Below are 12781 nucleotides of genomic sequence, written 5' to 3'. Positions count from 1 at the left end.
AGCCCGGTTTCCCAGCCGTTCGGTACACCGCGTGTCAAAGTTTCTATTAGCTGGATCACGCGTTCGTCTCGTCGGTTGATTCTGTCTAACCGCATTATTCCCAGCGATTTCAATTGAAAACTTGACTTTACTAATTCGTGTACGCGGTTATCATCCATGTTGTTTGACGCAAGGGAATCTGTTCGCAAGCCCGCCTAGCGTCATTACGCACCCGGATGGTGCTCCTCTGTTGCGTCTATGGGAGGCTCCGTGTAGCGTCCAACTCAATAGTGTCTAGGAGAGCCCCAATGAGTTGTTCCTCGAAACTTGAATATCTCTGGTGACTGTAAGAGGCCAATTATCTTGGCCTATAAGTATTGCCAGGGTGACGTTATCGTAAAAGTCTAGTATGACGCCGCCCAGGGTAATATCCTTTGCATCTTCCGATAGTAGGCTTTGACGCGGTAACGAGAGATTGGTGACTGTTCTCGCTCCCTTCAACGTGTAAATTTCTTTCTGCCATTTACCACGGACGTCCAGGCTCACGGACTCACTTGTGGGATCTCTTGTTTGTACTTCAACCACTCCACTTAGCGTTATTCTAATTCGTCGACCGTTCATCCATAAGCGCGTAAGTCAGTTTTTTTATTGATAGGGCCGATCAATGTTACTGGGAGTATTTTTAATAATTCTCTTCCTGACTCCATCACGTACGTGTTGCGTACGCGTTCTAGTCACATGTCCTGTGCCTCCCCAACTCTGGAACTTGTCGACCTTGCCCTCCTTACTGTCTACCGCTCGAGTAGCCTTTTTATGCAATAGGTTGCGGTCTGGTTTTCGGCAGTTACTTATGTTGCATCTTACCTTTGCAATTTTTTTTAGCATGGCCGCTCGATGGGCACCTGAAGCAGAGTTTCACGACCCATTTTCACCTATCCCCGACCGATACTCTCGCGGAATTTCTGCAGTTTGCTATGCCATGCCCCAATTTATCGCAAACCACACATGGGCTCGTCGGAATCGCAATTCCTCGTGATTCGACGGTATTGGATCCATGCGCGTCGCTTTTGCTCGCTTCTAAATTTAAGTGCAATACCAATAGCGCGCATCGCATCGGGCCTTTACGCCCACAACTTGCCCTTGTTGCCCTGTTTTCTTTGACATTTCGACTCGCAATGCTTCTCGAAACTCTCGTGCCAGCTCTGTACGCCAGCTCTGTACGCCATCTCTACCTCCCGCCGTAGGAACTGAGATATTGTAATGAGTCAGGGCTTCTCTAACGGTGAAGTACTCACATATCGATTGTAAAATAGCGTCAACGGGTGTAGCATTTTATCAACTATTTTCTGCGCTAGCTCGGGGCTATGAAAATAACCGATGTAATTGACAGCCCTGATAGACACCACACAGTCTTCTACCCTGGTCGACAACTCGAAGATATCTCCAGATTTCGTTCCAATTTTGGGTACGGCCCTCATATCCTCAATGACCTGTTGCACTATCCTGTCCGGGTTCCCGTATTTCATCTCCAAGAGCTTCATTAAGGGCTTGGCGCTCGCGGCCGTCAACATAAGCAACGAAGATCGAGTCACATAGAAGCGTACGGCCTGCAGGCTTTTTGAAGCAAGAAAAGTTGGGGTGCTCGGACGAGCTATCACCCCAACAGCTAGGTGTCGCTAGTGGCGCCTTTGCTTGTGTGGCTCACGTACAGCGCTCTATACTAATGCGTACAGTGTCGGTGTGTTGGCTCCGACCGGCGAGTTGGGGTGATCGTGATAACTCTCTATTGTCGACCGACGGTAGAGCCATCTTACGGATTTACGAGTCGCGGGAAGTTTTGCTTCAAGCGGCCCATAAGCCGTACGCTTCTATGTGACTCGATCTTCGTTGACATAAGCGAGTTTACTGTTGTCATCGCTGTTCCCTTCAAGCAATCGTATGATCGGATGATGTTTTCGGCATCGGTATATCCGCCGAGTTGGATCGACAAATCGAAGGTGTGTTTGAATCTGAGCCTCTCGCGAATCTCAACTGAAGATCGGTGGCGATTTAACGGTTGACAATCTGTGTATAGCTTGGTCCGAAATCGTGGGATTCGTATACTGATCCCGCTTTTCCCCACCGTTGCTGGCGCGCTTTGCTCCGATACAGCCGGTGTCCCTGCCTTGCTATGGCGGTCGTCTTCGTTCGCGTCGTCTAAGGTCATATACAGTGGGCTCGAGCTCGCATGATTGCCCGTCGGACCCCGCGTTGCTAGGTTTCCGCTACAACTTGACTTAGCATCTCCCTCCAACTGCTCCGCCAAGCCTCTATCATCCAGCTCGAGCTTAAGTCGTTCTCTCTTATCGATGGCTCTGCGTTTGATAGATAAGCGTTGTTCTGATGCGTCTAGCTTCAGCCGTCGTTTACAAGCCATTTCTGGAATCACACTTGTAGCGCGCAATTCACGTGGTGTAACGACAATAAGCGGTTGATGTGCGATCTAGGGGTTGCTCCCTTCTCGATGAAGTTGGTTCTGGCCTAAACGATGCTCGACGACCTCGTTATGCCCTTCTATTGACAGGTCCATGGGCGCTGGATTTATTTCCTCCGCCGCTATGCTGTCCCGCTCGTTGTCTTCCCTGTCTCGAGCGCGCCTTTGAGAGTGAAGCTGTGCCGGGTCAGTCACGTTTTCCCAGTTTCTTTTGTCCATTTCGCGAGCTGGGAGTCGTCGCACCATTCGGCCGCACGGCCATACGCGCACTCGCACAGGTGGTCGGTCATGCGGACGTCCACGCACCATGGTGTATCCGAGAACTTAGTGCTGGTCTCGTTTGAAGCACTGCACAATTATCCGACTTACACGCTTCGCACCCTTACCGTTCTGAATTATTTCTATAATTTCCCGGGTTTCGACACCACTTTGTTAATGGGTGTATCTGCTGCTCCGAGTACCGCGCACAGCAACTTGTTGCGCAGGGTGATAATTGTGCAATGCTCTCTCGCGCCGAGCGCTCCGATCTTCACTTTGATCGCTTCGATTGCCGGTGGCGCCCTCTAAGTACGAGACAGAATTGTCGCGCGTTTACCACATTTCGATAGTGTATGTATGTAGTTTATTCTTCCGACATATCGATCGAGGCAATCTCGCTCTTTATGATACAAAGTTGATTGTATACGTCTTCCTTACGGCTGTGGCAAACATTTTACATCTTGAAAATTTCAAAAGGCATTCGCGAAAAAAAATTGGAAGGTGGTGCTTTTTTCAAACAGCCTAATATACTCGTAAGATTTTCTTGCTGCAGTTGTAAGTATGAATCGTAAAATTTGAAGTTGCAATCATCTTATAACTAATTTTATGCCTACGTCTATGTACAATAGACCTGTTCTTAAGAAGGGCAAAATCGAATTTTAATGGTCTTACCCCCCAAATTGGTTCGAAATAATTCAAAAAAAATGTTCGAATTTTTGAAAATTTTTCCCTCCATATGTACCCACGCCTAGGAAGCCTTACTTTTTCCAATAAGAAAAGCATTGGTTTTTTGGAATTTTTAATGGTTTTTTTACCGCCGCCGTAATTATCAGCTAAAAAATCGCAAATTCTCAGAAAATGTTGACAGTTATGCTGCATTTTGTTCAGTTTTTTGGAATTCGATACAAGCATTTTTGGGCTAGATCGATCGACTCTTTTCCGCGTTTTTAGAGAATAAAGATGTGATCGATCTAGCCCAAAAATGCTTGTATCAAATTCCAAAAAATTGGACAAAAAGGTAACATAACTGTCAAGATTTTCTGAGAATTTGCGATTTTTCAGCTGATAATTACGGCAGCGGTAAAAAAACTATTAAAAATCCCAAAAAACCAATGCTTTTCTTATGGGAAAAAGAAAGGCTTCCTAGGCGTGGGTAAATATGGAGGGAAAATTTTTTAAAAATTCGGACATTTTTTTTTTAAATTATTTCGAACCAATTTGGGGGGTAAGGCCATTAAAATGCGATTTTGCCCTTCTTAAGGACAGGTCTAATATACAACCTCCTTTCTTGAGAAGGTTTGGCTTGGCTAGTCGCGATCAGCATGAACTTTTTGAGTTCGCTTGGATCTGGGTTTCACAGAACATTTAGTGTATTGAAGTTTTCGTTTGTGACTTTCCTATGAATAAAACTCAAATTTTTTTTGTGTGTAAATCGCATTTCACGATGACCGGCAATAAATTGTTGATCTTATTACAGAATTCACAGTGGTTCTCATTCTGTACCGCATATTTTTCCGCATTTATAATTATCCGAAAGTTTGTAATATTCAGCAAGCTAAATTGAGTAGCAGGTCTGTACGCATCAAACGGTATTATTTGCTTTGAGTCGTTCCGGGTGTCCTCTATTAGTCATGAATCTGGGTAAAGTATTAGAGAAGTGGAGTGAGTCCCTAGGGTTTTCTCCGTCGATTTCGTACAGGTGATTCGCATACGACTTACACAAAACATCTTTATGCACTTTTAGTAGATTGTCAAAAATGTCTGCTTTTCATAACGGTTCGAAGAAGGTTGGCTTGATTTGTTGATAGCAGTTATATTTTATTAACTTTGAATCATTATTCCTAATGGACATTGTTTTATAAAACCAATATTAGGGTATCGAACATCAGGTATTTTCAAAATATTAATTACCCAGTTTATGACTTGCTTGAGGACTGTGACAATAATTTATTATTCACAGCAATTATTAAACAACTAGAGGCAATTCTTGAATAACAAAAACGAGTGAATTGTGTGTGACGAAAAGGAGATCCCAGTGAAAATTAAGTGAACAAAAGTTGATATACTCTCTTCCACTATATATTCATACTTACTTTTTCGATTTCGTCGCATTGCTAGGTTGAGAATCGGTAGTGCTTCTGTCTACTGCATCTTGAGAATAATCTTCTAATGTGGTTAACACCAATGCATTCTTGATCAGCATAGTTTGATCCGAGGAACCGTATACCATATGGTCCTCTTCAATATCGTCGTTATGCAAATTACTTTGATAGCCTGAATCCTGTGGTGTAGATCAGATATGTTTGTAAATTTCATAAGTAAGACACTGGTAAATAACAGAAGGTATCGTCAAAAATAGTCTGACACATGAATAATTAGACAAAAGAAACCTAGTGAATTACTTGGATTGATTTTCATCCTTTAGACGGTGTAAAACTATTGTAGACACTCCGATTTCAATTTTACTGATGCATATTTTTGTGGACGTAAAACATTACTAGTGTTAGTGTTTGCGATTTGAGGTCGATAAAGTGGACTGTGATGAATCGATATGATGTGGAAAAGTTTCGAAAATTAAAATCTAAAGTTGAATTTGAAAACAAAAGGACTATCATGTTTCACTCGAAATGAGCAACAAAATTAAAAACAGATTGTGGAAGCTACGTTAATTTTGATCAATAGTTCATTTGATGTGACATAAAAGTTGTTAGTCAAAGACTAGAATATTAATTACAGACTTAACCCTTACTTGCCACACTTTTGTAGAATCACGTACTTGCCAGACTGAGGTGCTTCACACCCCGCCGACAAAAATTGTTATAAAAAAACTGTTGAACAGTTGGCTGGGGATTTTATCACGAGATAATTGTACACTGAGTATTTATCAAAGTATCATATTAATAAGCTACGAAGATCTCTTTGAAAATTCAAAAACAGAAAATAATGGAATCATCATTAAGAGCTTACTTATTTGCGTCTCATTTTAAATCGCTTTGAGCAATGGATCCAATTATTCAGAAGACCATTTTGTAAACGGTTAAATATAGTAGAGTGTCGATTAGATTATCTGATTGGGACCGGGTACCATTTGGATAACCGAACAGCGATATTCCGTGTGAAAGAGGTGCGCAAGAATATGAGGTTTGCTCTTCGAATTCGAAAAACTGAACGTCGAACTCATTAACCTTTAGACCGCCGGTGATTTTATTGTATATTCAAATATGTATACCTACATTTATATTATTTGACTACAGCTTATCCAGTATACTAGCCAAGAGGCGGCTTCAAAGTTAAGAACGTAAATTAAGAAATAAAATGTAAAATTCAATGCCGGGGCGCGTTCTTTTACGGCTTTGTGACGTGAAGAAATAAAACAGAAGAGTGAAGACTAGATGGTAAATGCAAGCGAGCGTGTACGTCGGGCATATCGGAAATCATTACATTACAAGATGTAAGGTGTCAGTTTGCCTATTCCAATTTTCCAAAATTCTAACTTTCACCGACAGCCTAAACCGAATAAAAAATCCATATGTTCGAATAACTAATCACTTCGAAAAACGGGATAAGCCAAGTCATCATGCCGATAACACCAATTAACATGAAAGAGTCTGGATTCTAAATGTAAAATTTTGACTTCTTCCACATAACTTATAGAAGAATAAATAGTTCCATTAGAAGATGTTTGCTTTTATAGAAAACCGAAACGATATTTTGGGTTTTACGAAAATTGAACAATTGAACAAAATTCAGTTTCGCATTTAAATATTTCAATTAAAGTGATTTAAGTGCGAAACTGAAGTTTGTTCATTTGTTATTTACAATAAATGTTTGAGAAAATAGATAATTTTTCTTAAACTCTGAAATATTGTTCTGGTTTATATTATACAAAAGCAAACTATATAATAAAACTATTTCGTCTTTTATTAGTTGGGTCGAAGAAATTAGACATCTAGAACCCAGACTCAAAATTCCTGTTGACCAGTGTTATTTACATCAATGTAAAAAAGACAAAAGCAAACTTTTTAAGTCATAAATGAAGATTTTGGTGATTATTCGATGTGTAGAATCATAATTTATTTATTTAAATATTAATTGAATTTTTTTTTCGACCTATGTAATCGATGTTGGGATAATCGACGTTCTATTGTATGTTTCGGTATTTGTTGATCATAACACAGTTCAACAAAATAAAAAAAAAATTTTAGCCGCCGTTGTTTTTTCCATGAATTTTAGTGTTTTTGAGAACGTAGAATGTACTAATAAAATCATGGTAATATAAGATTGGCTCTAGTTTATATGTTATTGTAGTATTGTAGGGGGGGAGGGGGTAGTTTCTGTAAGTTTTGCAAATAAAAAACGGAAGGTAGATAACGGAAGGACAAACGATATCAGGGTCGATGTGATAGTCACATGATGGCAGATTACTGCACCTCCGTTAAGCTGGTTATGCCAATATAGCATAACAGGTACATATAAATTGGAAAATTAGTTGTTAATTAAACGCTTTTTAACTACAGAAAAAAATGTTTCGCTTCACCCCTTTTTGAAACAACCGCGACAGATCCAGTTTACTTTTAAGGTAGCAGCGCCACGTAGTGAAAATAGTGCAGGTTAAGCTGAATTCAAAAAATTCCAACACAAGCTTTATTCGCTAATTAATAGCTGTGCTGTTAATTCAGATCAGTTTCGTCTCCCTAAAACCACCCTTACCCCTGATGTTCTACCACCCGCAACCAATCCATTACGCAAAACTTTTTGTACGTACGTAAATTTGTTGATATATCCACGCTTAAATTATTCGTTGATTAATCGCTGCGAATAGACGTTAGTCCCATTTTCCAGGAACCACCCCGTCGCCGAATATTTCACCCCCAGCCTCGAAAAATCAAACTGTTCACACGACGACCAGAAATTCAAAATTTTATCCACGCGTGAATTATTCACTGATTAGTCGGTGCTAATAGATGTTAGTTCCACTTGCCTGAAATCACCCCCTCCCCGAATGTTCCGCCCCTGACGTCGAACAACCAAACTGATCACGTGACGGTCAAAAATTTTTAATTTTATCGATATAGCCGATCAAACAGTACTTACACTGAGAGACCATCTGTGTGAATAAACGGTAAAAATACATTAAAGTTTAGTATGTTTTCAGTAGAACGTAGAGAAATCCAGATTTTTGTTCGAAAAATGCGTGTGCTGCATACTAATGGGTAAAATTGACATCTTCCTTTGAATTAATGAAAAAACCGTTTCAATGTTTAATATAAAATGTGGTAATATTTGACACGCGGCATATCAAAGTTACATAGCCACTGGAAAACACAAGTGATGTAGTAAATATAAATTAAACAGCGTTTAATTAGCGACTAACTTTCCGATTTGTATCTACTTGTTATGCTATATTGGCATAACCAGCTTAACGGACGAGATTACAGCTATATCAAGCTGGAACCGAAACGCCAAAAACAACGGACGCGGAGAATAATTTCGAAAAAATGTTGAGGTCGGAATTAGAGACTAATTAAAAGCTCATTAAGTGCCCTATCTTCAAATTAATTGTTCCACGTTTTTTAAAAAAGACCTGTGGCGGTGCCAACTCGAGATAAACCTGGAACCCCCACGCTAAAAACGAAGAGAAATTTTGAAAAACTGTTCGCGCCAAAATTAAAAGTTCATTAAAGACTCTAGGAATCCCTGTTGAAAACATTTTTTGAAAGCCAAGTCCTAGGGGGAAACCACTCCCGAACTCAAAAAATCGGTATACCTCTTTCACGGAACAAGTTACAGGATTCCTAGGTGCGTTAAATTAATTTCACAATCATAGGCTCTCTGCTGTACAGTTCAAAAGGCTGTGTTCCAGAGAATCCATTCAAATTTTAAAGTAATTCTATATTAATTTTTAAATTTCTCTAAACCAATGAATTGTTGAATTGTCTCGGATAACAGAAGAATTTCCAAAATCACAAGCGTCAGAATAGTTTACTATTTTGACGCCATCAGAAATCATGAAACCCCTATTCAATTCATGATCTCCGAGAATAATTGACATGGAGTGATTTCTGGTTTTGTCCGTAACTTTATTCCGGTGCATCAATATGGAGTGCTATTTGAATAGGTGTCAACATTATTGAAAACTGTTCGTCTCTCATAAATTTGTTGCAATAATATATTCCACCTGTATAAATCAGTCACCGTCATCCTAACCATATTTCACTCTACGTTAACTCGGTTAATTCCCGACGTAATCCCCCTGATCCATTGAATCGAATCCATTCACGAATCAGAATCATGAATCAGTGATAACTTATATTAAATATGTTAATAATAACATATCATTTATTAATGATCATAAAAATGCAGGTGAACGAAGGGTACTTCGATAATTCATTCGAATGACCTGTATTAAATTTCATTATGTATCAAAAACTCACCAATTTTACTCCACATCAATTGCTAATATTACACATTGACAATACTAAATTTCACAATAGGAAAGAATCAATTTTATTTATTCAACAGTTATATTAGAGAATCATAGAAGAATACCTATTTGTACACACCGCGTGTATAATTTCAGTAGACTGAGGATTGTGTGGAGGCGGCCGTGATTTTGGCTACCACGGCACCGCACACCCCAGGAAATATTTCAATCGAAAGATTTTTCCAAATAACCAAAACTGCTATTTTATAACTTTTCTTCTGTGGTGTGCACATTAAACGAAAATACGTCGACATAGATTCACAGCATGTGCTGTAAAACGATGGAAGCCATTACCCTGAAATCATACTCTGTTTTTTTTTGTGCTTCACAACAGGTAAGCATGAGCCGTTTGCATTTGCGGCATATTAAACAACTTAAAACTTTATAATACCCAAAATACTGAAAAATATCTCCTCGTTTCTTGAGCTCTCAGCTATAACTGAAAGTCGTAATAGTATTAAACAATCAATTTTACAATGATTTTCGAGTTTAGGGGTGGTTTCCCCCTCTTGGAGGTGGAGCATTTAATTCGCACGGGCAGTATACCAAGAGCCTTGAACCCTTTGAGGGGTACTAGGAGTATACTTCCTACCTATTTTATTTTCGTTTTCTTTTATTTCTTCGATGTTTCGTGGCTTTAACCTGTAGGTACTAAATCATTTTTTAGACTTAGGTTGGTAAATAATCTAACTATTATGAAGAATTACGCCACTGACTAGTTTTTTTGATGCTTATAGACAATCAATTAAAAAAAATCAATATCTTCTGAAAAAATCGGCTATTGGAAAACGGATAGAGCTAGAGCTCTGAAAATTTATAAGTCTTTTCTATGCCTAGTACTATTATACATATTTTTTTCAAATTTTTTGATAGGCCGAATTTTTCTAAAAAAAAAAAAATTCAATTTTGCTTAACCCCAAAACTCAATAATCAAATTTGACATACCCATGTTTTACGGTTCGCTGAGTACGTAAATAATATAATTGGCAAAACACAAGGCAAATGACGAATGATTCCATATTCCACCACTAGGTGGTGAATACGAACCCGCAATCAAAAATTAACTCTTGAATACTTACAACTAGAGCTATTGTCGCACAGAACTTTGTCTTTTCTTTACATTTTTTCCATTTGAGTGGAAAAATGAGAAATCATCACAAAACAAAAAAATTACAGAAATAAAAAAAAAAACAAGAAAAAAAATATTTAAAAAAAAACCAAACAAAAACCTAGTTTCTTCCCACGTCCACGTCGTTAGTTCTGGGTCACGCTGAGAGGGAGAGTAAGCGCCATATTTCATTTTTTATTTAGGACTTTGAAAATAATAGGCGCTATCTTGGATCCAACATCTTGAATGTTGCTGCTAATTTCATGTCAGATTTGTAATTAGCGACTCCAAAAACCCCCGCATATAAAATATCGCATAAATCGGTTCATTTTTTTAAATTTTGTCCGCCATCTTGGATCCGCCATCTCGAATTTCGCAAATCTAACGTCAGATTCGCAATCAGCGGTCCCAATAACCCCCGTGTATCAAATTTGGCATATACCGGTTGGTTTTGTAAAATTTCGTCTGCAATCTTTAATTTCGCAAATCCAACCTCAGATTCGTAATCAGCGACTCCAAAAGCCCTTTAGATCACTTTGACTTTGATGATTGGATTTTTTTGTTAAATGTGCCCCTCAAAGGGTTAACTTTCGAGTAATTTTGACGTCTATAGAAACTTGTTCCGTCAAAGAGTTGCGCCGATTTTTCGAGTTCGAGAGATGGTCTCACCCAGGGGTGCCTTACAAAAAATGTTTTAAACATGGATTCTTTGCGCCTTTAATTCTGGCGTGAAGAGTTTTTAGAAATTTCTCTTAGGTCGCGTGGTTTTTGGCGTAACGGTTTCAGGTTTATCTAGAGCTGGTACCACCACAGGTTTTTTAAAATAAATGGAGAGCATTTAATTCGAAAATAGAGCATTTAATTAGACATTAATTAAACCATAATTATTCCGTAGGAGATTTATCGGTTTTCGAATGAGGCAGTTCCAGCTTGATATAGCTGGACTCTACAGAGACATAGTTCCCAAAAATCTTAGAGAGCAGTGTTGGGCGTTTTTTTTTAATTCATTATATTCTAATTACAAATTACAAATATAATTAGTATCGATTTTTCTTCTAATTGCAAATATAATTACTCTCGCTTTTGTTCGAATTAAAAATTACAAATGTAATTGATATCGACTTCCCTTCTAATGACAAATTACAAATGCAAATAACAACGATTTTGCTTCTAATTACAAATTAGAAATGTAATTATTGTTACGTCCGGCATATCGCCACACGTCACCCTCATCTCATCACACTCCCACGATCCTTATCAACATCTCATTCTTGTCCTCCAATTTCTATTCTGACTTATGCCACTCGCTTTTTGTCGACTCTGCTACTTCTATTCCCCAACATTTGCGCACCTTCCGTCTACTTTGCTCTTACCTCAGTATTGTTCCTATTCCAACGTTCGACACGATTAAGTCTATTTCAACACTCAACAACCTCACGTATAACTTTTCTTCCCGATATTGTGAACTACACACTGCGTTTAAACTATTCCACAAATTCTTGAAACTAATATATAGTTGATAGCTCAAACATCCCAACCGTTATTCAACCCTATCCCAAGTTCTGGTTGTCCCCGGATGTAAAGGCGAAGGCGAACCCGTTTGTTCCTTACCGCTCGGGAATAAACGACGTCCACGGAAGTAACATTAGTATCGATTTTTCTTCTAATTACACATCCTAAATGTAATTAGAATAGTTTTTTTTCTGATTACAAATATATTAGCATTGATTTTTCTCACAATAACAAATTACCAATGCAATTAGTAATTTCGATGTAATTAATTGCACAAAGTAATCAGTAGGGCCTAACACTGTATAAGAGAAGTACCTGAAAAGTGTCATATATTATATATTTATTTCACTTTTGTCTGAATAAATTAAGCATAACTAAAGCCAATGATACTATTTTTTTTTAACTTGAGATATTTAAAAAATTTGACTTTTTCATCTAAGTATCGCGTTTTTGAGTCATACATGAAAATATCGATAAAATAAATAACTAGAGCCAATTTCGAAAAAATACGCCTACTCCTAAGGTCGTTGACATCAAATCTTCCTAAGACCAACTCAAATATCAAAGACAACAAAATCACTGTTGATCAGTGTAATGAAAATCGATGCAATGTTGTAAGACTAATTTTTCCACGATGCCAATCCATCTAAAGAAAAAAAAAATGTTTCAGTGAATTTGTAGACTATACGTGTTGTTGTAGGATCTTGGAAATGTAGGTCATTAATTTAACAACAAGTTTTTGCTGTTAACGTTTCGACTCTGATTGGAGTCATCCTCAGGATAATTTAATGCATCTATTGAAAACATCTGATTGTAATACATTGTTGGTACCGGGTCGGAACAACATTATGATATATAATAAGAAATTACAATAATAATAAAATTAACAATGAACTATGTATATAGAAACAAAGGGACACTAACCTTATATAAAGTAGTCAAATTTTATAAACAGTGAGAAGTAATT

The 12781-nt window shown here is 38.2% G+C and overlaps 1 protein-coding gene across 8 annotated transcripts in view; it reads right to left on the bottom strand.

Annotated features, from left to right (window-relative positions):
• mtRNApol (mitochondrial RNA polymerase) overlaps positions 1-12781 on the bottom strand; it is a 102298-nt gene that overhangs the window by 65309 nt on the left and 24208 nt on the right. For all 8 annotated transcript variants that reach the window (XR_011176576.1, XR_006882085.2, XR_006882084.2 and 5 more), the window contains one exon: positions 4804-4991. Coding sequence is in view for 3 of the 8 variants with exons in the window: in XM_046616178.2 (XP_046472134.1) it covers positions 4804-4991 (188 nt within the window). In the remaining 5 variants the exon portion in view is untranslated. The remainder of the gene's footprint in view (positions 1-4803; positions 4992-12781) is intronic.

Source organism: Neodiprion pinetum, chromosome 3, assembly GCF_021155775.2.
Source record: "Neodiprion pinetum isolate iyNeoPine1 chromosome 3, iyNeoPine1.2, whole genome shotgun sequence".
Classification (NCBI taxonomy): domain Eukaryota; kingdom Metazoa; phylum Arthropoda; class Insecta; order Hymenoptera; family Diprionidae; genus Neodiprion; species Neodiprion pinetum.
The sequence above is the reverse complement of the archived record's forward strand: the minus strand, read 5'-3'. Positions and strand labels throughout refer to the sequence as shown.